This window comes from Acipenser ruthenus, chromosome 29 (assembly GCF_902713425.1).
Source record: "Acipenser ruthenus chromosome 29, fAciRut3.2 maternal haplotype, whole genome shotgun sequence".
In the NCBI taxonomy this organism is placed as follows: Eukaryota; Metazoa; Chordata; class Actinopteri; order Acipenseriformes; family Acipenseridae; genus Acipenser; species Acipenser ruthenus.
In genome coordinates, this window is record NC_081217.1 from 20790619 (window position 1) to 20813516 (window position 22898).

General features: G+C 46.2%; 3 protein-coding genes across 5 annotated transcripts in view; 2 read left to right on the plus strand and 1 right to left on the minus strand.

Moving 5' to 3' along the window:
• Positions 1-3846, plus strand: part of LOC117396463 (voltage-dependent L-type calcium channel subunit alpha-1S) — a 30897-nt gene extending 27051 nt beyond the window's left edge. For 2 of the 3 annotated variants that reach the window (XM_059003859.1, XM_059003860.1), the window contains 7 exons: positions 339-466; positions 1102-1230; positions 1503-1741; positions 2141-2229; positions 2523-2629; positions 2901-3011; positions 3325-3846. In XM_059003859.1, the coding sequence (XP_058859842.1) occupies positions 339-466; positions 1102-1230; positions 1503-1741; positions 2141-2229; positions 2523-2629; positions 2901-3011; positions 3325-3558 (1037 nt within the window). In that variant the 3' untranslated portion in view covers positions 3559-3846. The remainder of the gene's footprint in view (positions 1-338; positions 467-1101; positions 1231-1502; positions 1742-2140; positions 2230-2522; positions 2630-2900; positions 3012-3324) is intronic. The other variant, XM_059003861.1, reaches the window with a different exon arrangement.
• Positions 3847-5694: 1848 nt separating this feature from the next.
• On the minus strand, positions 5695-15829 carry LOC117397736 (FYVE, RhoGEF and PH domain-containing protein 2-like). The gene is made up of 17 exons (XM_059004166.1): positions 15619-15829; positions 13987-14170; positions 13271-13646; positions 12327-12416; positions 11798-11946; positions 11396-11552; positions 10780-10918; positions 10516-10574; positions 9724-9870; positions 9528-9620; positions 9147-9226; positions 8961-8991; positions 8641-8733; positions 8017-8148; positions 7391-7537; positions 6594-6737; positions 5695-6342 (listed from the first exon to the last, which is right to left on the minus strand). The coding sequence occupies exons 2-17, from the start codon at positions 14052-14054 to the stop codon at positions 6139-6141; spliced, it is 2109 nt and encodes a 702-aa protein (XP_058860149.1). The 5' UTR covers positions 14055-14170; positions 15619-15829; the 3' UTR covers positions 5695-6138.
• On the plus strand, positions 14858-21664 carry LOC117965988 (mitochondrial carrier homolog 1-like). Its single transcript, XM_034911204.2, has 12 exons — positions 14858-15123; positions 16074-16158; positions 16524-16630; positions 16795-16872; positions 17193-17250; positions 17545-17596; positions 17718-17777; positions 18307-18400; positions 18613-18660; positions 19511-19578; positions 19723-19798; positions 20275-21664. Exons 1-12 carry the CDS (start codon positions 14965-14967, stop codon positions 20347-20349), a joined length of 960 nt encoding a protein of 319 aa, XP_034767095.2. The 5' UTR covers positions 14858-14964; the 3' UTR covers positions 20350-21664.
• Positions 21665-22898: the final 1234 nt, after the last annotated feature.

The following is a 22898-nucleotide window of genomic DNA, read 5'->3' on the forward strand; positions in this document are numbered from 1 at the left end:
CTCAACACGTCTGACAGCAGTGAGTGAGACCTTCTCAAGATGGCTGCCTTCAAAGCCCACAATGCAGGCATCTTGAGAAGGTCACACACACAGCTAATGGAAATCGCCAAACAGAAAGATCATGTCTGTGTAAATAACCACCGTATCCAAAAAGAAACCGGACCTGTTGTATTGAGTCTCAGGTTGAGACGCACACACTCATCCAGCACTGAGCCGGATTTTAAAACACTCAGTGCAGAACTGTCATTGATTGGTGTTCAATTGTAAACACGAGGGAAGGACAACTTTGCTTTGAAATCATGCATGAATGCTAGCGTCTGTTTCTCCGCCCTCTCCAGATGACGAGGTGACAGTGGGGAAGTTCTACGCCACCTTCCTGATCCAGGATCACTTCCGCAAGTTCATGAAGAGGCAGGAGGAGTACTACGGCTACCGGCCCAACAAGAAGAACGCAGTGGAGATCCAGGTGTGTGTGAGTGGAGTGTGAGTGTGTGTGTGTGTGTGAGTGTGTGTGTGTGTGTGTGTGTGTGTGTGTGTGTGTGTGTGAGAGCCTGAGAGCTGAGAGCCTTAGAGCTGTGAGCTGAGAGCTGAGAGCTGAGAGTTGGGAGCTGAGAGGCTGGGAGCTGAGAGTTGGGAGCTGAGAGGCTGGGAGCTGAGAGTTGGGAGCTGAGAGGCTGGGAGCTGAGAGTTGGGAGCTGAGAGGCTGGGAGCTGAGAGTTGGAGAGCCTGTTTTCAAATCCCCTTTCCATCCATAGACGACTTGATAGTGAAACTGAATATTAGTTATCTGAAACTTCAGATTCGAAAGCAGGATGTGAGACGGTGATGTGAGAGTGTCCGTATCGCTCTGACCCTCCTCTGATGCGAGACTGTGTAATATAGATGAGGAAGAAGTTCCTGAGCTTTGTGCATCTGTATGTGTGTGTCAGTGAACTCTGGAGTGTGGAGGAGGATTCTGTATCTGTGTGTGTGTGTGTGTGTGTGTGTGTGTCTGTGTGTGTGTGTGTGTGTGTGTGTGTGTGTGTGTGTGTGTGTGTGTGTGTGTGAGTGTGTGTGTGTGCTTCTGTCACGGTGTCAGTAACACAGCACTGCCTCCTGCAGGCTGGGCTCCGCAGTATCGAGGAGGAGGCTGGCCCTGAGCTGCACCGTGCCATCTCGGGAGACCTGACTGCAGAGGAGGAGCTGGAGAGAGCCATGGAGGAGGCAGCCATTGAGGATGGCATCTACCGGGTAAGACCACTGATAAAACAGACAACACTCCCAGGGCATTGCACCTCTGGAGGGCATCTGGAGGTACCAGAATAAGAGTCCTACCACTGATACGCAACTGGGGAAGAGAAGTGCATTTCAAGACAGGCAAATGAGCCTTCTCACCATTTAGCACTGGGTTACCTCTGCAAGAGAGCTTTAACAAGCGACACAAAAACCTATTTTAATGCCAACACAGAGGTCAGGCTCACATCACTGAGACACCTGCCTAACCCTTGACCCCTGTGCCGCAGAGACAGGGCGGGCTGTTCGGTAACCACGTGGAACACTTCCCGATGGAGAGGAGCAGCCCGATGCCCGCCCACGTGACCAGCCAGCGCCCCCTGCAGTTTGCGGAGACGCGTTTCGATGACGTCGAGTCGCCGCCGGACTCCGTCTTCATGCCCAACGAGGTGGTATTCTTCCCCCCTGTCGCCCCGGGCAACGCCAACAACAACGCCACTGGAAACAGCAACAATAACGCTGCAGAGAGGTGAGCAGGGCTCAAAGCACGGGCGCAGTGCTGCAGTCGTGATATTATAGCAGAAATATATATTAAAAAAGCATGACAATTGGACATGCTTATTCCATACAGTGCTGTGTTGTAATCAAATATATAATGTCCTTTATAAACCAGCAGCTGGTTTTCTGTTTGCCATCCTGTTTAGCTGAAGACCTTTCCCCCGTTTAATCCACGCTCCTGTATGGAAGGCTGCATTCGCCAGCCGGCTAAGTTAGGATTTGAATCAGTTCACTATAGCACTGATCATATACTGCAAGCTGCATGCACTGATCAGATAACGGGACCTGGTGAAAACCTTTTTGAAAGGAGGTGCAGCCCTGCGAGCAATGAGAAACACTGACACCCTGCTGCCTGTCTCTGTTCTTCCAGGCTGAGCTACGAGAACGAGAGGAACACGGAGCTTCCCTCCGTCACCCGAAGAGACGAGCCTCACAAACTAAAGAGAGCCACCAGACCAGGTCAGCGAATAACCTCGGCTGCCTAGATACTGTGGCTAAATGGTTTCCCCTTTTACATTTACCTTTAAACCCCTGTGGAGTTTTTTCAACACAACAATATCTATAATTTACCATGTCTTCAGTGAGCCACCTCTTTACAGGTAAAAACAGCACGCAGGGTAACGAAATGGAACGATTATAGTACAGAATCTTATTTTTGCATTCAAACGATTGAGAGACACTGCAGCTTTAATTACAACTGCTGCTAGGATGCTGTTGAGCTGAAAAAAAAGCTTTCTTTCTGTGCTGTTCAGTACGCAGTCTCTCGTTTCACCTGAGTTACCTGAAGCAGAGTCTGAGCCTGCACAAGGAGGACAGCCCTCTCTTCTCAGCCCTGTCAGTGCAGGAACTCCACAGCCAGGTAAGCCCACCCTTCCTCAACCGTTGACCTTGAATATTTTACATTATATCATTTTCTTTAATGAAATGCTCCAGAACATGTTTCATTGTTAATTAACACTCAATCATATCCCAGTTTGTTCCATTGAAAAGTAGTTTAAAATAATTATATTATTTATCATGTGTATATAAGTATTGAGACTGTAGGGGATACATTGGTAAGAAAAAAAAACCATTCATTCAGTGGGGTAGGTGTTAAAAGATTTCAGTATTTTTGTACTTCTCGGTTGCAGTTCTCCCACCGTCCTGAAGGGGGCAGCAGGTCCTCTGGTTCCCTCAGCCATGACTCGCAGCCTGGACAGGAGGACAGTCCAGTGCCTGCCGCAGACAGACTCATACAAGAGGTCAGAGCTCAGTTTTAACAAGTATAACAAGTCAAAACATAAAGTCTGGAAATGTAGCACTTTGGAAAATGCCTGTTGACCTTTATGAAGAGTTCTGTAGCAGGGAGTTTGCTGTGAGTGTAATGCATGGCCAGTGGAAGACCTGACTTACAGGTATTGTCTCTTACTCATTTGTGGACGCGGAGCTTCAGCTGGACAGCATGGCCAGAGATCAGGTCTGATGTTGCAGAAGATTTTCTCCTCAAAGGAACAATAGCTGCCTAGGAGATTTTTGATCGGGCACTTTTCGAGTCACCCTTTCTGTCCCCTTCAGGTCCTGATTGGTGGCGGCCTGGAGGTCCTGGCGCGTGACCCGCAGTTCGTTGCCGTGACGAAGCAGGAGCTGGCGGATGCGATTCACATCGACCTGGCTGAAATGGAGGGGGCCGCCATGGTGCTTCTGAACGGACGCAGGGGGCGGGTGGTAAAAACTCGATCCTGCCCCCAGACCCACCCCAGCTCCTCTACCACTCTCCCCTACCCACCCCCTGCCGACAGCCACTTGTAATTAACATCACAGCTCTACGTGTGACTTCACCGTGACATCACACGTTACTCTGCCTTGGTGATGACATCGCAGGCTTGTGTGATGTCATTGTAAGACTCTTTCCCTCCAGCAACACACCTCTTCCAAGGCAGGAGGTGTGGTTACCATGGAAAGAGCGCAACCTGATTGGCTGATTGGCGGTTGGCCATGGTCAGGTGACCTCAGATGCAGTTGTTGAAATGAAACTCAGGAAACCACTTTGCAGTTTAACTCAGTTTAATCGAATGAAATAAACGGTGAAGTTAAAAAGCTGCAGTTTACTTTGTTTCTGTTTTCCCGTGTCAGACGTAGTTCAGAAATGAAGCCTGTTTTACTATGAATCTCTATAAATAAACTAAATAACAAAAACCAAGGAAGTTTCAAGAACGTTTTACATCAGGACTAGAAAACCTGGTCGGTCTGCTGTTTTTTTAATCAGAGACGATCATTTTCTGTCCTTCACTTTATAGCAGCATTGGAAGATCCTCCCGTTCTCTATTGACTGTATGTATCATCTGATCACGCCTAGTTTCAGAGGGCAGAAGAAAGCCTCAAACTTTTCTGGAGATCTGCGCCCGTTTTCATTAGCGCGTACCCGAAAGCCTTCGAGGGTGATTCTGGATTTTCTAGAACCCTTTTTTATTTGGTTCCAGATCTTGGTCCACAGCTGCCTTGTCAGTTATCTAAAACTCAGTTTATCCTGGTCAGCTCTTGATAAATCAATAATGAAAGAGAGTACGGTATAGGAAAACCAAATGCAACCTGGATTAATCCCAACGCATGATCCAGTCGTCAGTGATGGCGTGTATTTAGAGCCATAGTGTTTGAAATTCAAATGCTTTGGGGCAGGTTCGTGGAGTGAAGCCTGCAGATATATTTTCTAGGTAGGACGTGTTGTATTTCTTCCATGGGTTGCCTGATTGGTTTTTAATAAGGACGAGATTAACAGGATGTGATGCTCTTGTTGTGATACACTTTTTGTGTGCTTGCTGCCTGTGTTTCATTATTCTTTGATGCTTCCTCTCCTTCTTCTCAGATCATTTACAGTGCCACCGTTTATATACATGATGGGACACTGCTTTCTGTGGAGACTGATGGCAAACTGAGGGTGACACTTTCCATGAAGTGTCTCTAAATTACTGTGTATTTACATGGTAGTTACATAGCAAATACACGTGCGCTTGCACATAACTGCAATGTTATTATGCATAGTTACAATGTACTTAATGTGTAAATCTTTTTGTACAATATATTTAAGTACACAAAAGGGTTAGGGTGTTGGAGTTAGGGTTAGACTTTGGGTTAAAAAATGCATTTCTCTGATCTGCATCGCTGTAATAGCACCTATTTCAATGGTAAATGCGTATTTTAATAGACAGATTGCAGGCGGCAGAGCAGTTTTTCTGGCGCGATTCAAACACAATTACGTTGCATTATTTATTTATGTGTTTATGCTTGTGTTATGATGTCTTTTAAGAGCCTTTTTTGCAGTACAGCCACCTCTATGGGGTGTATTCCATTAATCTGAGCAGAGGGGATCTCAGCAACGCCACAGAGATAATTCACATTCGTGTACCCATATACTGATGATCAAACGGATGCACCCCTATGTCTTCTGTTGCTCATGATAATACATTGCATGCTTTTTTTTCTGTTGAGTTGGAGGATGTTTGTGATCACACAGTCTAAAAAAACATGAATAACACTGCAAATAAAAAAACAAAAACAAAAAGGACATGACCCGCCTACTTTTCTTCGGATCGCTGACCTGTACTGTACAGTATGTAGATATGTCAGCCGCTGAGGGTTCATTTTAATAACGCATCATGTTCCCTCACTGCAGCAAGCCCCCACAACAGCTCAGGAGCACTGAAGGTCAGTGTGCGTCCTCTGATCCCATCACCAAGCCAATTGCCTCTTTACACCCAGGCGCTCCAAAGCGGATGCTAGGGAGCTACTGCCCCCTGGTGGACAAAGGCCAGCGCTGCGGGTGTCCGCTTGAGCTAACCTGCTGTCTGGCCAGTAGGGGTCCCTGAAGTAAGATGAGGCTAATCCACATTATCGCTAGAGCCTCATTTCTCCCGTTATTCCCCCCAAAAAACACAAAGAGCACAAGAGGATTGTTACATGATATTTTATTAACCTGATTTAAGAGAATCCACAAATCTCGTCTCATCACATGGGGTGGAATACGCTCTCAAAACAAAACAAGGGAAACCTAACAAAACCTTTTTTTTAGATTTTGCAAGATGCTCTTATTTAGTAAATCAAAATAGAGTCTGATAAAAAGAACCAAACAGCTAGTTCAATGTAAAGGCGTCCCATTCACTATCAACTGCACTGCTCCCCGCCTCACTGCTCAGTGCAACTCCACCCTGTCCCTCTTCCTCCAGTCAACAAATCAGAGTTAGTAAAGAAATCAGACCATTCTGTCTTCAGGTTAGTCATTTAGATTTGGATTTCCTTCCCAGGAACCCCCACAGAAATCCAGAAGAGTCATTGTTATTTCTTGTTGATCATTAGTACAACCAAGCGCTATTTACAATGGCTGAAAAGGAGGAATCAGTCATCCAGAGACCATTGGTTCTCCCCATTGGCCACCTGGTTGATAATTTCCGCCCACCGCTCTCTCTGCTCCTCTGATTCGGCCAGGAAGGAGAGGGTCTGTTTTGATTGGGTGAGCTGGAAGGCACAGCGGTTGTCCCCCGGCAACAGCTCCTTCACCTGGTATCCTAGCAAAGGGATGGTGCTCTGGGCCTTCACATCCTGAAAACAAACAAGAGACAGTGAGTGGGCCGCCATTCCTGCGGCTCACAGCATTTGAAGTAAAGGCTTCCCCTCTCCGAGTGGGATAAACAAACAACATGGCGGTTCTAGCAGGCGGTGACACTTTATTGGGGCGGAAAGATAGATTTGCTTATGAACACATATTCCATTTGTGGAGCAGGACAGGGTCAGGCCTTCATCCTTTGTGTTTTCAAGCAGTCCTGGTTTGGGGTGTCTCTGGCGTTCAGTACCTGTGGTGCAGCGTACATGTAGAGGATCATTGGCTCATCTCGGGGGATGACAAACCAGCCCCTGGATCCCACCCGACCGTTCTTCTCCAGGACCTGCAGGAAGCTGCACATCAAGCTCCTCCCAGACACCTCGGCAGCTTCTTTCTGAGACCAGGATGAGACCAGAGCACCTTTCAAATCTGAACAATGTCTGTCATTTATTGGTGCCAAAAAGCAAACATTACATTCTACATTGAACGTCATAGCGTTTATATACAATACAAGCCACTATGATTAACAGAGATAGACAACTGATCAGCCTCAACCCCTGGGAGAATCAGACTGATACACTGATCTGGAGGTCTGGGGGCTTCTCTGTCTGTGTCGCCTCCATGCCTGGTATTTATACTCTGGTAGCTCAGAGACTGCTTGACTACAGTTTGTTTCTGTTATCTTACTAATTATAATTGTCAGCAATAGAAATCAGTTACTCAGCTGTTACTGCACGCAGGTGCAACCAACCACAAACTACTCTCCTTTACAAGCTTACTGTGGCTAACTGTTTACTGCATTTCTCCCTCCCCAGACATTCCTGCACATGACTTATCATTCAACATGCTAAGCCTAAGCAAGTGGAGTTGCCTTAGTAAACTCTCCTTAAACCAAAGTCACCACCAGCCAACTGGTTTTCTGCCATTCACTTGAATGTTTTAACAGTCTGCACCCAGCCCCTGCCCTGTTCCACACACAGCAGCCCAGGAGCTGCAAGGCGCCCATGCTGGCTGGCTGGCTGGCTGGCTGGGCGTCTCCTCCAGTACCTCCAGTATGCCTCTCTTCTTGTCTTCCCGGTCTCTGCTCCCTGTCTGCCCCTCCAGGATGCTGCTGCACTCAAAGCACACCCTGTTCTGCCTGTTCTCGTCGTATTCCAGGGCTGCCTTGTAGTCTGAACACTTCCAGCACACAACCTGCCCGGGAAAGGGAGCCAGCACGGTAAAAGCACTGCGAGGCGCAGCAAGCCACAGTGACAGGATGATCACGCACAATGCGTGTCGCATCCTTGTGCTTCCCCGTGGCTTGCTCATCGCCAACAAGGTCCAAGCAAGACCGATCGTCAAGCTAACGAAAATAATATGCTTCAGTAACAAAGAACAATAACCTAAGACAACATCAACATTGTTTCTATTGAACAGCTATACTGGAAAGGAGAGAGGTGTCCCGCGTTCACATGCTGTATGGATTACAGCTAGAGAGGTTCTAGCAGACACATACACGATTCCTTCAAATGCGGGGCCCTTTATAAAGTACATCTATATATTGTGATATATACTCATCATACTATTCCTGTTATGAAGGTGTGAGTGTGGGTTGTGAGTGTACATGTCTACATGTGTGAGAATATGTTTGTATTATGAGGTTGCTAGCAGTGCATGGTCTGAGTGCTCACATAGCCGCAGGCCCTGCAGTGGTGTCGTCTCCTGATGAAGGCGTTGAAAGGCTCTTTGCAGCGCATGCACATGGACACCAGCTTGTCTCGGATCAACTGGGGGGCACGCTTGCCCAGCTCCTGCCTCGCAACCTGCACGGGGAAGCACAGCCAGAACTCAAACACGAGAACGTCCACAAAGCCTGGCACGCCCCTGAGAGGCTCCTCCCCTGCTAGCACGCTGTTTGCCCCGGAGCAACTGTTTCTATCCCAGTGTTCCAGCTGATAAACCACACCTGCATTATAACGCAGTATACTGGTGAAGCCACGTGTGGAATGTGATAGAGGTTCACATCCCAATTGGAATCCATTAGCAGCAACACTTTGCCAATGACAATTCAAAATGTTTAAACCACAGCAGGTTGAATTACTCCTAATATGTTTGTAGCTCCCTCTAATCCAGTTGAGAGTGCACCCTCTCTTGCACTCTGTGTGCTAGACCCGACACACCAAAGCGTGCACAAGAAATGCGCTCTCAGCTTGAATAGAGGGACACTTAGACACACACAGTGCAGTGCAGCAGCCCTTACAGCCACACACACATCTACAGACATGATGGAAAACAGTAAGGACTTGAACCCGGACCATGACTTGCTGCAGATCCTGAGCCTGGTTGCTGGTTGCAGCTTTGAAGCTCTCTGTTTTTTTCTCGTTCTGGTCAATCGCTTGCTGACACGCCTGTATGTGTGACAAAGAACAGCAACCAATCAAAAGAAGTAGATAAATAAAGATCGGTCAATGCCAAACAGGCGTTATAATGCAACCTATTAATATAAAGGGTGCTCGGCAGTAGTTCTAAATGATTCCCAGATTGATAGATTCAATCCTCATTCATCTCTAGAAGCATTTATCGGACCTCTTCGACACACCGTTAGCAGATCACAAAAGCACACAGGTGTGTTTACCTGTATCCAGGATTGCATCTCCTCCTGAGATCTGCCAACACAAAACAACCAAACCAGGAATTTAATGACTGGATACCTGCATGACAGCATCCAATGTTGCCATGGGTTACACAATCTATTCACAGTACAATGAAAGCTCCTCTGTTGTTTCAGTATCTGAGCTCGTTTCTCTTTGCTCTTGCTCACCTGGCCTGCAACTCCAGAGTCCGTAGCTTCCCGGAGACCAGGAACGCGTGCGGGAACTCAACGTCGTTCAGGTCTTTCACCTGCAGGGGGCGTAACACGAGAGCTGCATTTCAATGCGAAAACCCTGCTGTCTCCCAGCAAGCCTCTGTGGTGAAGCTCCCCTCCCTGTCCTGCTTTATCCAGACATCTCTCCAGCTTCCATAAGAAAATACCCTTCATGTAGCTAGTTTCAGTTCTCTCATTAAATACAACAGCAACAGTATTAGAATTGCACTTCTGTAAAGAGACAGTGCACTGCCTCATGCCTGCCAGTCCTTCCCAGCACACTACGCAGCTAAGTGTGCTACAGTACATGCATGTAGCGGGTAGGAAGCGTGTCACCTGCATGTCGTCCATGTCCAGTCGTGTCCGGATGAAGAATCGCACCCCCACCAGGCTGAACTTGGGCACGCAGTACAGCAGCATGTTGTTAAACTGTAAAACAGCAGGGGGAGGGAGGGGAGGGGGGGGGTGTAACCACTGTGGAAATGGTACTGTTTAAATAATGTGTGAACGCAGGCTGGGCTTTGTCGCTCACCAGGAAGATGTGACGCTCTTTGCGGCTGGCGCTGCGGAAGGAGATTTTCAGGATGGGACCCTCTTTGATGAGCTTGTTGGAAGGGTCCACCATCTCTTCCTCCATCCCCAGCATCTCATAGACCTCCCACAGCTTCTCCAGACGCTCCTGCCCACAACACACACACACGCACGCACGCACACACACGCATTCTTTAATACCAAACATTGTAGGAATGTTATAATTCATATCATTGCATGATTCATATACTGCACAGACCCCTGAACTAACATCTTACCAAAAAACAGGTGGCACGGCTTGGCTTTCTTTACACTTTATAGATGTTTGAAAGAGTGAATAATGTATTAAAATGTATTAACTGTAGTACCGGCATTGGCAGATGCCTTAGAAATATTGAATAGATCTCATTTTGGTGAGGTCAGTTATACTGTAGAGTCAAAATGATACTGTAGGGTCATGGGACCCCACAAACCAAGGCTGTCCTGTACTGCTTTAGGAATTAAAGCCTGTTTTAAAACAGGCTAATGATTATGTGGTGGTATCCACTAGTTTGCATCCTGCATGCATGAGCTTGTGAATGCTGCTGTGTGCGGCTCCCTGACTTGCGTTCTGCACTCCTCCAGAGCTGATTGCTCAGACCTTTGGACTTCTCCTTTCTGAACTCGCTCTTAGTTAAAACAGAAAGCAATGTTTCACAAAGCAGAAGCACTGAGCCGAGCACACTTCAGAATACTAAGTTCCCCTTGGCAGTGACCCTGTTCTCAAAGCAACAAAAAAAGATCCATATTTTACCATGTCTGCAATCGCAGCGTTGGAATGTTTAGCGGCTTCAAAGATGATCTCCAGGGCCTCTAAAAACAAAGACATGTAATCACATTTTAACTGAAGTGCCTCAAGTCACGTTCACTGTAAGCTGCTGCTGTTTGCAAAGTGCATGCAGTCCCGATTCACGGGCTACTGTAATTGCACTTGATATATATATATATGTATCTGAAGGGAGAGTGTGATCCAGTGTTGAGCAGCTGGTTGCATGAGGAGGGACTGTGCTGTTCTTACTCTCAGAGTCTGCCCTGTCCGGTGATCCCGGGGGCAGCTTCTTCAGATAGTCCTTGAGCAGCATCTCGTATCGCGGGACGCGCTGCACGGGCTCCAGCATGTGGTGCTGCAGAGTCAGGTTACCACACGCCTCACGCTTCTGCAAGATCCAAGCAAAAGAATAAGGATGTCACTTGCTGTGCTCTCCACGTGGCTCTCACTACCCTTGCTGCACGTTTTGTTTTTAGAGTTTGCATGCTCATACTGAGCCTCTGAGATTTGCTTCTGCTTTTGTTTTATTTTGAATTTCTGACATCGTTTTCTCTTCTCTTTTGCGATTAGAGGGGAGAGGATTTGGAGCCAGATATTGTTTCTTGAGGAAATCATGGAGATATATATTTTTGTGTGTGGGGGGGGGGGGGGGGTTAAATCAATTGACAGCTGACAAAATGCCCTGCATAGAAAAAAATAATCTATATTGTTAATAGCTTTTTTTTTTTTTGTAGTATTGTGCATAGACAATCATCAAATGATGTCAACTACGAATTGACATGTGCATGTCATTTTTCAAGCTGACTGCAAGTCTACCAATCAGCCTGCAGGGGGAGCCGATCGCAGTTTGCTCTGAGCGGCGCACCTGTATATCCAAGACGATCTCCTCAAAGCACGGAGACTTCTCCATCCAGGTGGTGATGAGGTCCATGGCCCTGTCGAAGCAGCACACGTACTGCCCGTACATCTTCAGGAAGGGGGCCACCTTCTGCAGGATGTCCCCTATCCGTGGGTTCGACCCCCTGCAAGGGAGAGCAAGAGACTTCACCACTGATCAGGAGGCTGGGCAGCAGTGGAGCAGAACACGCTGCATCTGAGTTTGAATTGGAAATTGCAATGGAATAGGCTGGAAAGATTGCCCACCCCTGCTTTGTGTACATTAGACAGCAATGAAGATAAAAACCAGTAAGTGTTTGAAGCTGAAGCCTGGATGGCTCAGGGGACCCAGGACTGGGACCCAGCCTGCCTGCTCTCACACAACCCTCACCAGTCATCCATGCGCCTCTGCAGCTCGGGCAGGAAGAACTGCTGGTGGAACTGGAAGACCGAGGAGATGTTGGAGAAGATCTGCTTCACAATGTCTTCAGGGAATGAGCTGCCTGACCGAGCCTCCTTCAGCAGCTCAGCGTAAAACACCTGCAGGGAACACAGTGTACAGGCTGTAGAAACCACAGACTGCACCTCTGCTTTCAGGGACAAACAGCTGTCCTCCAGGGAGCAACATGGTCCTCCCTGGTCTTCTGTCTTTGTTAACCTATCTCAGAGTTAGTCCATGGCTTACATGCAACATAATGGCTTTCACATTTAATATTTAAGAGGAATAAGCGTGTTTGTATGCTACGAAGTTGGACAATCCAATCAATGACCATGTTGAGAGACTGTAGTCCATGGGCTAACACTGATAGAGGACGATAGACAGACAGACAGACAGACAGACAGACAGACAGACAGACAGACAGAACAATAACTGCCCATCCAGGTGCCAGCATTCATTGTACAATATATTCAGCCCTGACCTGGTCTAGTAAATGCAGCCGACTGACGTAAGCCTTCTCTGTGTCCAGCAGCTCCTTGGCTATCTTGAACAGCTTCTCTTCAACAGTCTCCTGAGAACAGAGAAAGCGGCACGTTACTGACCCACACGGGGTCCCTCAATGATCTCCACTGGCAATGCAGCGGCTCTACCACAGCAACGCAATGGCTATGTACTAAAGGAAACTCGTGAAGCTTTAGTATTACTGTAGTGTTGGTTTTATAAGTCGTGGGTAACCTTTACTAAGGGCAGCTACAATAGTATAAGGCCACCGTTGGTAGAATGGTACAACAGTGGTAGCATTCTCATGTTTTCACGTATCAGTGATATCACACTGGTATTAATCCATGCATAGAGGCAATCCATTGCAGTGCCACAGTGCCACACTGCATCTGTGCCAGGCCGCAGGACCACAGTGCAACGTCTGCTCAAGATCGTGTTGCCGTTGCTGGGAATGCTGGGCTAATGGTTCTGTTTTAAAAAAAAAAAAAAAAAAGAAAATGTGTGCATAAATGTGTGTTAATAATGTGAAGTTGCAAAAAAAAAAACCAGAAGACGTTTGATACAGATGTAGTCATTACAATCCCCGGGGCTGTCATATACAGCAGGGAAGCAGGAGTTAGAAAAGAGGAACATCCTCAACAGCAACTGAATAAACAGAGAAGGCAAATCAGATTAGCCTGGGAAACGATAGCAACAGAAAACCTACTGAGCAAACATCTGAAACTGGACACACACATATATATATATACACACATGCAGTTTTTGCTCAGTGCATGCCTTAGATAACTGTTAACACAGTAACGATTAGTGAAAGCCACTTTCAAAATGAAACGGGAACCAGTTATACTGAAGTCATCAGTAGGCTGTGGATCATGCAGCCCTGCTTCACAAGGTCCCCCATGAATCCCCTGAACTGCAGCTCACTTTCACCTTCTTTTCCTCCTTGACGGTCTCCTCCTCCTCATCCTCTGGCCCCTCCAGTGTTGACTTCACCTCTCTCCGGATCAGCCTCTGAGTGGAGTGGCGTTTGCGGAAGGAATGCATTCTCTTCCATGTGAAATCTCTGCTGGCACCGGGGGGCTCTTTGCTGCCCGGGGGCTCACAGTCTTTCCGGGCTGGCAGGGGGCTGTGCCTGGGGCCCCTGGAGTCCTCGCCGTGCTTTCTCTGCGGTGTCTCTCTGTCCTGTTCTCGCTGGGGCCAGTGCTCTGGGTCGGCAGGTCTGGGTGCCTCCAGCCGCGCCCCTGGTGGCATTAGGGCTCGAGGCTTAGCCAGCTTCTGCTGATCCTCATCTGTCCTGGACCTGAAACGTATACACTGGGAGGATGAGCGACCGCAGGGCAGCTCTTTTCAGGCTTTCCCATTAATGTGTCAATCTGTTATCACAATATAACCCTTAACCCTTAACCCTAACCCCATACCTCTAGCCCTAACCCTAACCCTAACCCTTTTCTGATACAATTGAGTTCTTACATATATCAAGCAAACAGATTTGCATATGAAGCAACTATGCACAATAACATTGCCATTATGTGTAAGTATTTACTAAGTAACTCCTCTGTAACTACCCAGAGACACTTAATGTAAAGTGTTACCCAAGTCATACAGGTCAATGAGCAGAAACCCAGACTGAAAGGACCCACCTTCCTCCTTCGAACTTGGTGACCATGTCAAAGACAGTCATTCGATTCCGGGGGTCCTCCTTCTCCATCACCAGCGTTCAGGAAGGGATGTACGATCAAGCTAGCCACACTAGCCACCAGGGCAATCTATATTCCTCTATGCAAACCAACACGTTGATTCTGCACTCACTGCTCCCACTGGAGTCTGTTGGAAATGGTTAGGTGAGTGGTTTGGAGCTTTTTTTTATATCAGAACTAGCCACAGCAAGAAGAGGAAGTTAACTATGTGTGTTGGGAGGGACGGACTTTAGACATTCATATATCAACGGGCGCTGCACCGTCTGTTGCTCCCTCTGCAGTGTTTTCAGTGTGTTGTGTTTTTTTTTTAAATGTATTTATTTGTTTGAGTTTGCATTTTGAATTTCATACAATTGACCCTGTGACATGCACAAACAGTTTAGATAAGGGCTTGTTCTAAAGCAGCGTGATGTGTGGAAGAAATACCCGCATTTATCACCCCTGTGCTGCCCTGGCATGCATCGGGCAGTGCCGCTTTGCATACCCACGGCCACTGCTTTTGCGGTTAAAGCTGCCCCCTACTGGTGAGATGAAGTCATTAGATATCATTTCTGTAATGGTTTAAAAGTGAACGTGTTTGATATATACTGCGTTGTCATTTCTAAACCCTGCGTGTTTACACATCCTCAGCGTCGTCCACCTGATTTTTTTAATCAACCTAGGTACATTCACCCAACATATTATTTAATTAAATGCCTTATACCGCAATACTAAACATGTTCAAACTTAGCGAGCATTCGCTATGACTATGAGAGTGTCCCGCGCCACGTGACACGGTTGAAGCGCTCCCTTGTCACATGTTAGTTTGTTTAGGACGCTCTCTATCATGTGACAGGGGTGTGTTTTGTTTTTTTTTCTCATCACGTCCTATTTCCCAAGCAGGCCCAGCCAAGACGGCTTCCCTTAGGTATCCCTCTGGAGATGGTAACCAGGGCAGAGATGAGCCACCCCCGTAAGGAGCGAAGAGGGGTCCCCTCGGCTGGCGGCTCTGCGCTCGATATGGACACCGCGGTAGTGATTCTGGGAGCCGGGGTGACAGCCCTCACGCACCCGCTGCTGTACGTGAAACTGCTCATCCAGGTACGAAGGGGTTAAAATAATGTCTGTATTTAATGCGAAAATGATTTGCAGGACACAGCAGCTGTCTGTTTCTGTACTGTGCATGTCAGAGCTGGACCAGGGAGGGCGAGCGAGGCTGTGCTCGGTACACCAGTGTTGTCTTTTCCAGTGGATATGTGGCCGGGCAGCCGGAACCGAAGACAGTCACATGGTACCTTAACCCGACGCTTAACCGAAAACCCACACTCGTCAAAACATCCATGAATAAAATTAGAACTGTTGCCGACTCTATTGTGTGCCCCACGTTTATGTATAGTTCTGCTAGGTGGTTTTACACTGATGCACAGCAGGGATGGGAATAAGACTCCTGTTGCACAGCAGTGTCACCCATTCCAGGTTTTACTACGAGCTGACTAGCCACCGTGTATAGGTAACAAGCTCAGGTGTGGATCAAACTGCTGTGCAATGGGAGTCTTATTTACATCCCTGCACAGCACTGAAATTGGATATAATTACCATGCAAGCCAGGTTGTTGGGTTTCTCTGAAGCTCCCAGCTCTCTCAACGCCTCACTCACCCACACAGGGTCACTACAGTTCACACTGCTGGAGCTTTGCAAAGACTGGAGTCTCTTACAGTTAGGAATGGTGTTTTGTTTTTTTTTTAATGACACGTGAAAGTTTGAATGACATGTGAAATTGTCCATTCAAGACTTGGTCCCTCCCTCCAGCTACACTTACCAATCTCCTTATGCGTTGCCACTCCAGTTTTCTCTCTAGGATATGGAATGCATCAGAAAGTTAAAAAAAAACATCATTTAAAACTGCACCCGGGGCTCAGTAGAAAACAGCAACCTATGAACAGCATATCTTGAGTGCCACCTGCTGGCGCTAATCCGTATAGCAGGGAGATCAGGTGCTGTGCAGTCTGGCATGGCTGTTTGCTGCATAAGAGTCTCATTGTTCTTTGCAGGTGGGCCACGAGCCTCAGCCACCGACCGCAGGGAGCAACCTGTTTGGGAGGAAGGTTCTGTACCTGCCAGGGTTTTTCTCCTATGGTGGGTTCCCTGGTCACAGGGCTATATAGTGGAGACACCCGTACGTAACTTGCATGTAGAAAACCGTTTGGTCTTATGGGGATCGTCACAATCAGGATATATGTTAAGTTTCAAGTTTAATTTTCCTGGGATCAAAAAAAAAAAAAAAATGGACAGTAGTTGAGTAACATTTCAGGTTTAACTTTGATTACCTTTTTGTGTGATATATATATATATATATATATATATATATATATATATATATATATATATATATATATATATATATATATATATTGTGTGTGTGCCTCTCAGCTATTAACAAAAAAGTAAAAAAAATCAGAAAGTGAATAAATGTCCACTGGTTTGTGTCTTTCTGTTTGCAGCCAGGCATATAGTCCGTGTGGATGGGAAGAGGGGTCTGTTCAGAGGCCTGTCCCCCCGAATCGTGTCCAGTACTGTCTCCACTGTGGTGCGCAGCCGAGTCAAACAGGTACCGTGCAGCTCCGGTCCGCCCCGCCCATTCCAGTCCAGGTTTTGAGTTGAGCAATTCCAGTGTAGCACATGTGGATACAATACTATTGTGTTTCCAACCCAGCCCCCAAAGCCAGCATGCACAGAGATTTCCACTGGGAATGTCCCTCTTGTGTTCCACAGGTCACACCGATCCCAGACATGGAGCACGTGTCCAACAAGGACGACATCAAGACGTCCCTCAGGAAGGTTGTCAAAGAGGTGAGACGCCAGGAAACAAGATCTTTGTCTGTTTTTCAAGTCCATGCGTTTGATCCCAAACGTAGTTGAACCAATTAAACCAATTTTTCCAGGTCTTGAGCAATTAATTATTTCAAATCTGGGTAGTGGACTGGATAGCGGCTGGTCATGCCTGTACACTATTCAAGGAATTCACACAATTCCTGCGTTTTGCCTGCAGAGGGCAGTGTTGTACTGGGAGGAGTACAGCATCAGAATACTCTGCAGTAGTGGCAGTCCTTGTGTTTTGCCACTAGATGGCAGTGTTGCACTTTCTGAATAACCTCCCTGCTGTGTTGCAGACCTACCACGAGATGGTGGTGCAGTGCGTGGCCCGGATATTCACCCACCCATTCCACGGTAGGAGACTCCAGGTCTGGGTAATGCTGTGCAATCATTGCCTTTGCAGTTCTGCAGCACAGGAAGTCTGTGTTTATTATCTGACAAAGCCAACAATTTGAGTCCAAATGGGAAGCTTAGTATAAAAAAAAAAATACGAAGACTTTGGTTGTCTTATTTATAGCATTTAGCTCTGAGATATTGAGGCATCGTTTGGGGTGAAAATGAGACCGAAATGCTTGAAAGAGAACGTTTGGAAACGGTTTCTTAGCTTTGTCAGTCAGCGTTTAAACAGCAGTGTTTGTTTTGTTCCAGTGATTTCTGTCCGGTGCATGGCGCAGTTTGTTGGGAGAGAAATGAAGTACAGGTAAATCCGGGTGCTTGAATGAATCGGGAGGGGGGTTACGCTCCTCTGCTTTCCAATCCTTTAGATGAAGCGCAGCTCCCGGCCTCCTGCTAACCTTGACTCCCTTTGTTTCCATTGACAGCGGCTTGTTCAGCTCTGTCGCAGAAATCTTCCAACAAGAAGGGATCTCGGGTTTCTATGTGTGAGTTTCACTAAACTTCCAGCCTTTGTAACTTCCAACTGCCGATTTACATCCAGACCGTTTAACACGTCACGCCTTCACTTTTATCACTCCTGCTTCCCACGCTGTTGACAGCCCTGTCATAGAAATCTGCCTTCACAGGAATGCATGCCCAGAGCCCCCTTGTAATGTAATGTCATTTTAATGAGCCTTTTATCAACCTGATTTGAATTTAAGGCTGGAGAACAATGTCTTATCCCCATCCTAGTGATGTCACTGAGTGAAGGCATCGTGTTTTGCATAATTCACTGTGTGGGATCTGATACAAATTGCAGCACAAACCCACCATTCGAATTATCAGCGTGTTTAAATCTGCTCAGTACATAATGTCAGCTCTCCTCGACCTACACTGACTGCTCTCCACCTACACTGAGTGGCAATCCTCCCATGCAACTCCGTTTTAAAACCCTTACTAGAAGAGCTTGTTTTTAATGTATCTTAGCACACAGGTCTCGTCAATGGCATTACTCCCTGTGCTGTGTTTCTGCAGGGGGTTGGTGCCTCATGTCCTGGGAGAGATCATTTTCCTCTGGTGCTGCAACCTGCTGGCTCACTTTATCAACACGTATGCTGTGGATGACAATGTAAGTACAGCTTTCTCCACTAGGGGGTGCCAGTTGACCTTTTTCAATTTTGACGGTCGCATTTAAGGTCGTGTCACTTAAGGGGTGACGTTTCTAATGGTGTACATGCTAGCTAATGTACAGCAGTATAAAACAGACGCTAAAATGTTTTTTCAGTGTATTAATATATAATAGCAGTTAAGGCCCATGCTTACTGTGCTTTTCATTTGCAGTTCACCCAGGCACCTGCAGTCCGAAGCTACACAAAGTTTGTTATGGGGGTAAGTGCAAAGAATAAGGGGCAAATTATTCATTTCATTTTTAATCAAGACTGGATTAACTGGGGGATCCCTGAGTGGCTCACCGGGTAAAGGCATGGCTGCAGGGTGAGCTGTACAGTCAGGGGAGCGCAGGTTCGAGTCCTGGCTGTGTGGAGGGGTTTTCGCTGGGGACTCCGAAGGGAGCGTTGCATTGGCTCTTGGGGAGACAAAACTGTCCTGGACAGTGTCTCCTCACCACGCTACAGTGGACTATAACAGCCAGGCACGCAGTGAGCTATGAGCAGACACCTGCAGGGCTGAATGGCTGTGTTACTAGCTATAATAATAATAATAATAATAATAATAATAATAATAATGCAGCACGTCTCAAAGCGCTTTACAATCTAAAAACACACTAACACATAATCATAAATAATCACACAGACTATACATATTAAAACATAACACACATGCTATACAAATTCATAAAAGCAGATCTTCTACATAGGCTGATATGCCAATTTAAAAAGATGCGTTTCTTAAAAATATCAACATTTTTCTAATCCTTAATTGCATTTTGCAAAGTTTCTTTCAGTTTTTCCACATTTACCGCTATTGAGTGTTTTAAAGTTGAATAAAAATACATTTCAACAATAAGCAGTACATAGAAGCACCTGTAACTACAGGGATGGAAATAAGACTCCCATTCCATAGCACTTTGACCCATTCCTGATTTTACTAAGTGTAACAAGCTTGTTACCTGCATGCTGTGACTAATCAAGCTCGTAGTAAAACCTGGAATGGGTCAAACTGTCTGATTGCCATCCCAGTCCCAGGGCTGTCTCTCTGAGGGTGTGCGTTTGTCTTTCAGATCGCTGTGAGTGCACTTACCTACCCCTTCCTGCTGGTGGCAGACCTGATGGCTGTGAATAACTGCGGGTGAGTGAAGCTGTCTGACTCCGAGGAGAAGCTGCAATGAAGCCCACACAGGCACACTTACACTCTGTCGCTCGTAGCATTTCTTTCCTGTGATGTAAACGGACCCTGTTGAATTTGACGGTGACTCTGTGTTTGCTTGCACAGACTGCAGGCTGGACTCCCTCCTCACTCCCCTGTCTTCAGATCCTGGATTCACTGCTGGAGGCACCTGGGGGCCCAGGTAAGGATCTTCCCAGCGTGGCTCTTACTGGAGTTCATGAAGAACAGACCGGCTTATTACCAGCACCTAGTCAACGCATGTGTCACTTGAACCACATCACATGCATTCTCACCATGAGCTCCACAGCTCTTCCTGCACCTGCACCCTCTGTACAAACCTTTATTCCATCACACGGTGCTGATGACTCATCAGCCACACATGGAGTAAACACCTTTCTTCCTTTGTGTGCTTGCCAGGGCAGTCCTGCTTCTATTAGCACACCTTAAAGGAATGCTAACCAAATAAACACCCTTCAGTCACTGTGTGCTCAATTTTACCATGTTAAGTTTCCTAGCTGTGTGTTTGTTTTCTGATGCATATGTGTTACGTTTTTGTATAATCACTGGTCTCCCTCTGCTTCCCTTTTGAAAATGAGTTCTGCTGCTGTGCTTTTGCTGTGGTAAAGGGATATGAAGCCTCTCTCTGTTTCTCTCCAGGGTCAGTTGTTTCGAGGGTCCAGTTTCTTCTTTCGGCGCGTTCCACTGGAGATGGCAGCTTTAGCAGTGGAGTGACCCTCCCCCCCCCCCCGCCTGAATCGAGGCTTCACAGGGCAGCACAGGGCAGCAGTGTGGAGTAGTGGTTAGGGCTCTGGACTCTTGACCGGAGGGTCATGGGTTCAATCCCCGGTCGGGGACACTGCTGTTGTACCCTTGAGCAAGGTACTTTACCTAGATTGCTCCAGTAAAAAACCCAACTGTATAAATGGGTAATTGTATGTAAAAATAATGTGTTATCTTGTAACAATTGTAAGTCGCCCTGGATAAGGGCGTCTGCTAAGAAATAAATAATAATAATAATAACTCAGCACCTCATTCACAGCAGCCGTGAGAACAGCACTGAACAGCTACACACATTTCAACCTGAGCCTTCTGCTTGCTGTGGATTCCAGCTGTTTGGACACTCTTTTCTGTTGTGATTATGTTATGTTATTATTGAAAGAACAGGACGGTTTCTTCAGAGCAGTAGGTCTTTCTTTTCTGTGGTTTTTTTTTTTTTTTTTTTTATTCTATCTGGGTTCATTGTATTGACTTTGTTTCAGGACAGTAATATTAACTTTGCAGGCAAGTAACTTTGATTTGAAACCAGATTACTTCCATGATGTCGCACGCAGCAACTGTTTTTAGAGGATCATGAACTTAAAAAGTTATAAACAAAACACAGAATTCTATTTTTAAGCTTGTATTTTATTCATAAATATCCTTTAAGCTTTTTGGGGTCATCTACTTCTGTTCAGTGGTGCCTGTTGGATCAAGACTGTGAGGACGAGATCGTATTTTTACTAATTCTAACCAAGAACAGTTTGTTCTAATGCAAATATTGAACAATACTGACATGTCGATTTCTTCTTTACTGCTCCGTACTTAAAAGCTGCGTTCGTTTCACTGATCTTTTCGACTCCTCAATCTCACAGGTTCTCAGATGTATTGATCGATTGATTGATTGATTGATTGGACCAGGGACACTAACATTTACATCCTGAGGTCCAAACACCGTATTTGCATGCTTCTCAAGGAAACAGTGCTAAATGGATAGTGTGTCTGTTTAGTTTTTGACCCATGCAGGGTTATCTGCGTTAGTGCCCCCCCACACACACACAAACTTGAAGATAAAGTGTGTGTGGCTTGTGAATAAAACAGCAGGACAGTCTTTGAGGTTGATTTCAAGGTATAAAGTGTAAATCCTGCGCTGAAGTGAAGCGATGGAGAGTTACAGCTGACACCTGCTGCCTGACTTCAGTGTTGAAGGTCGCTGTTTGCTTGCTAACTTGTCTCGCTGCAATTGTTTGTATTAATTGGGAGAGGGCAATAAAACCCTTGGCAAAATGCATATTTAAGAGTGATTTATTGCTGTACTTTTGCATTGTGAATTCCTGTCTCTTATGAGTCAAACTAATGACAGTAACTGTGCCAGTAAACAGAGGCCAGAAGACTTGATTTGAACCCTGGACCCCTGCTTTGCCCATTGACAGACTTCAAATGCAGCGTGTATGTATTACAGAAAGCATGCTGACGGCGATTCGACTTGAAGAACCGATTCCTGCAACAGGCGAAGATTTTATTAGGTGAAAAAATAACAGGTTTTGTGTTTGATGTGTGTATTTTAATGTAGCTGACAGGTGTGGTTTAAATATCTGAACGGTATTCAATGCGATGCCTCGATAAAGAAAAAGGAAATGACGGGTATTACCAGGCAGACTCGAATTAGGAATGATAGGAACAGGAATTTCCGCGTGGGGCTTTCACCAGCCTGAAGTATCGAGGCGTCAGGGTGAATTCCAAAACGCGCCATGCTGCTCCCCAACATTTTTAAGTCTATTGAAAAAGGGATGCATGCATTCGTAAAGAACCTCAATAATAAAACCAAGTTTTCTCCAAAGCGGCTTACCAGAATAGTGGCTGTTATGCATGCACACTGCTTTAGGAGGAAATTTAAAAACTAGTTGGCACACTCAGTCTAGTCTGGTAGGTCGGGCGGAGCTTCTTTGAGTAACACGCGCTTGCAGAATAAGAGTCTCCCGTTTTGCCTGTTTACATTTGAAATGGGTTATTGGATAACAGGATTTGACTATGCGTCTCTCTGAGCAATCAGTATATATTTGTGTTATTTATGACTGTAGAAAACGCTGTCCGGGGATTAGTAACGCACGGACAGTGTAGTGTTCTCTCCGAAGGGTCGGTGCTCTCGTCGCTACTGTAATCCTAACGAGCAACTCACTCTGTAACACAGAAGCCGGGCTCAGGGAAGCAACGACAAAGTTAGCACAGATCTGAACACACACATCATGTGATACTTTGCACTACACCGCACAGAATAAAATCCCTTATATATTGTCCAAGCAGAGACAATATACGTCTTGTGTTGCTTTGTTGTTTTGATACAATGATACATATTATTGATCTATTTATGTATTTATTATTTGTATTGGTTCTGTACTAAATAATCATCGTTTCATCGCAGCAGATAGCGTATGATTCTAAATAACAGGGCTCTATAATATGTTTTTAATTGATAAGGTATACTGTATTAATACCGTCTCTGCTACACGTGTAAAAAACGCCCC

What these genes read in the sequence shown, in the direction of transcription:
- LOC117397736 (XM_059004166.1), bottom strand. Translation starts at nt 14,054, where the DNA reads ATGGAGAAGGAGGACCCCCGGAATCGAATGACTGTCTTTGACATGGTC. An exon ending in CAGAGGCGCATGGATGACTG is followed by an intron (nt 11,553 to 11,797) that starts GTGAGGGTTGTG and finishes TCTCCCTTGCAG; the next exon opens with GGGGTCGAACCCACGGATAG. An exon ending in AGATCGTCTTGGATATACAG is followed by an intron (nt 10,919 to 11,395) that starts GTGCGCCGCTCA and finishes TGGATCTTGCAG; the next exon opens with AAGCGTGAGGCGTGTGGTAA.
- LOC117965988 (XM_034911204.2), top strand. Translation starts at nt 14,965, where the DNA reads ATGGTAACCAGGGCAGAGATGAGCCACCCCCGTAAGGAGCGAAGAGGG. An exon ending in ATTCACCCACCCATTCCACG is followed by an intron (nt 17,251 to 17,544) that starts GTAGGAGACTCC and finishes GTTTTGTTCCAG; the next exon opens with TGATTTCTGTCCGGTGCATG. An exon ending in GGAGGCACCTGGGGGCCCAG is followed by an intron (nt 19,799 to 20,274) that starts GTAAGGATCTTC and finishes GTTTCTCTCCAG; the next exon opens with GGTCAGTTGTTTCGAGGGTC.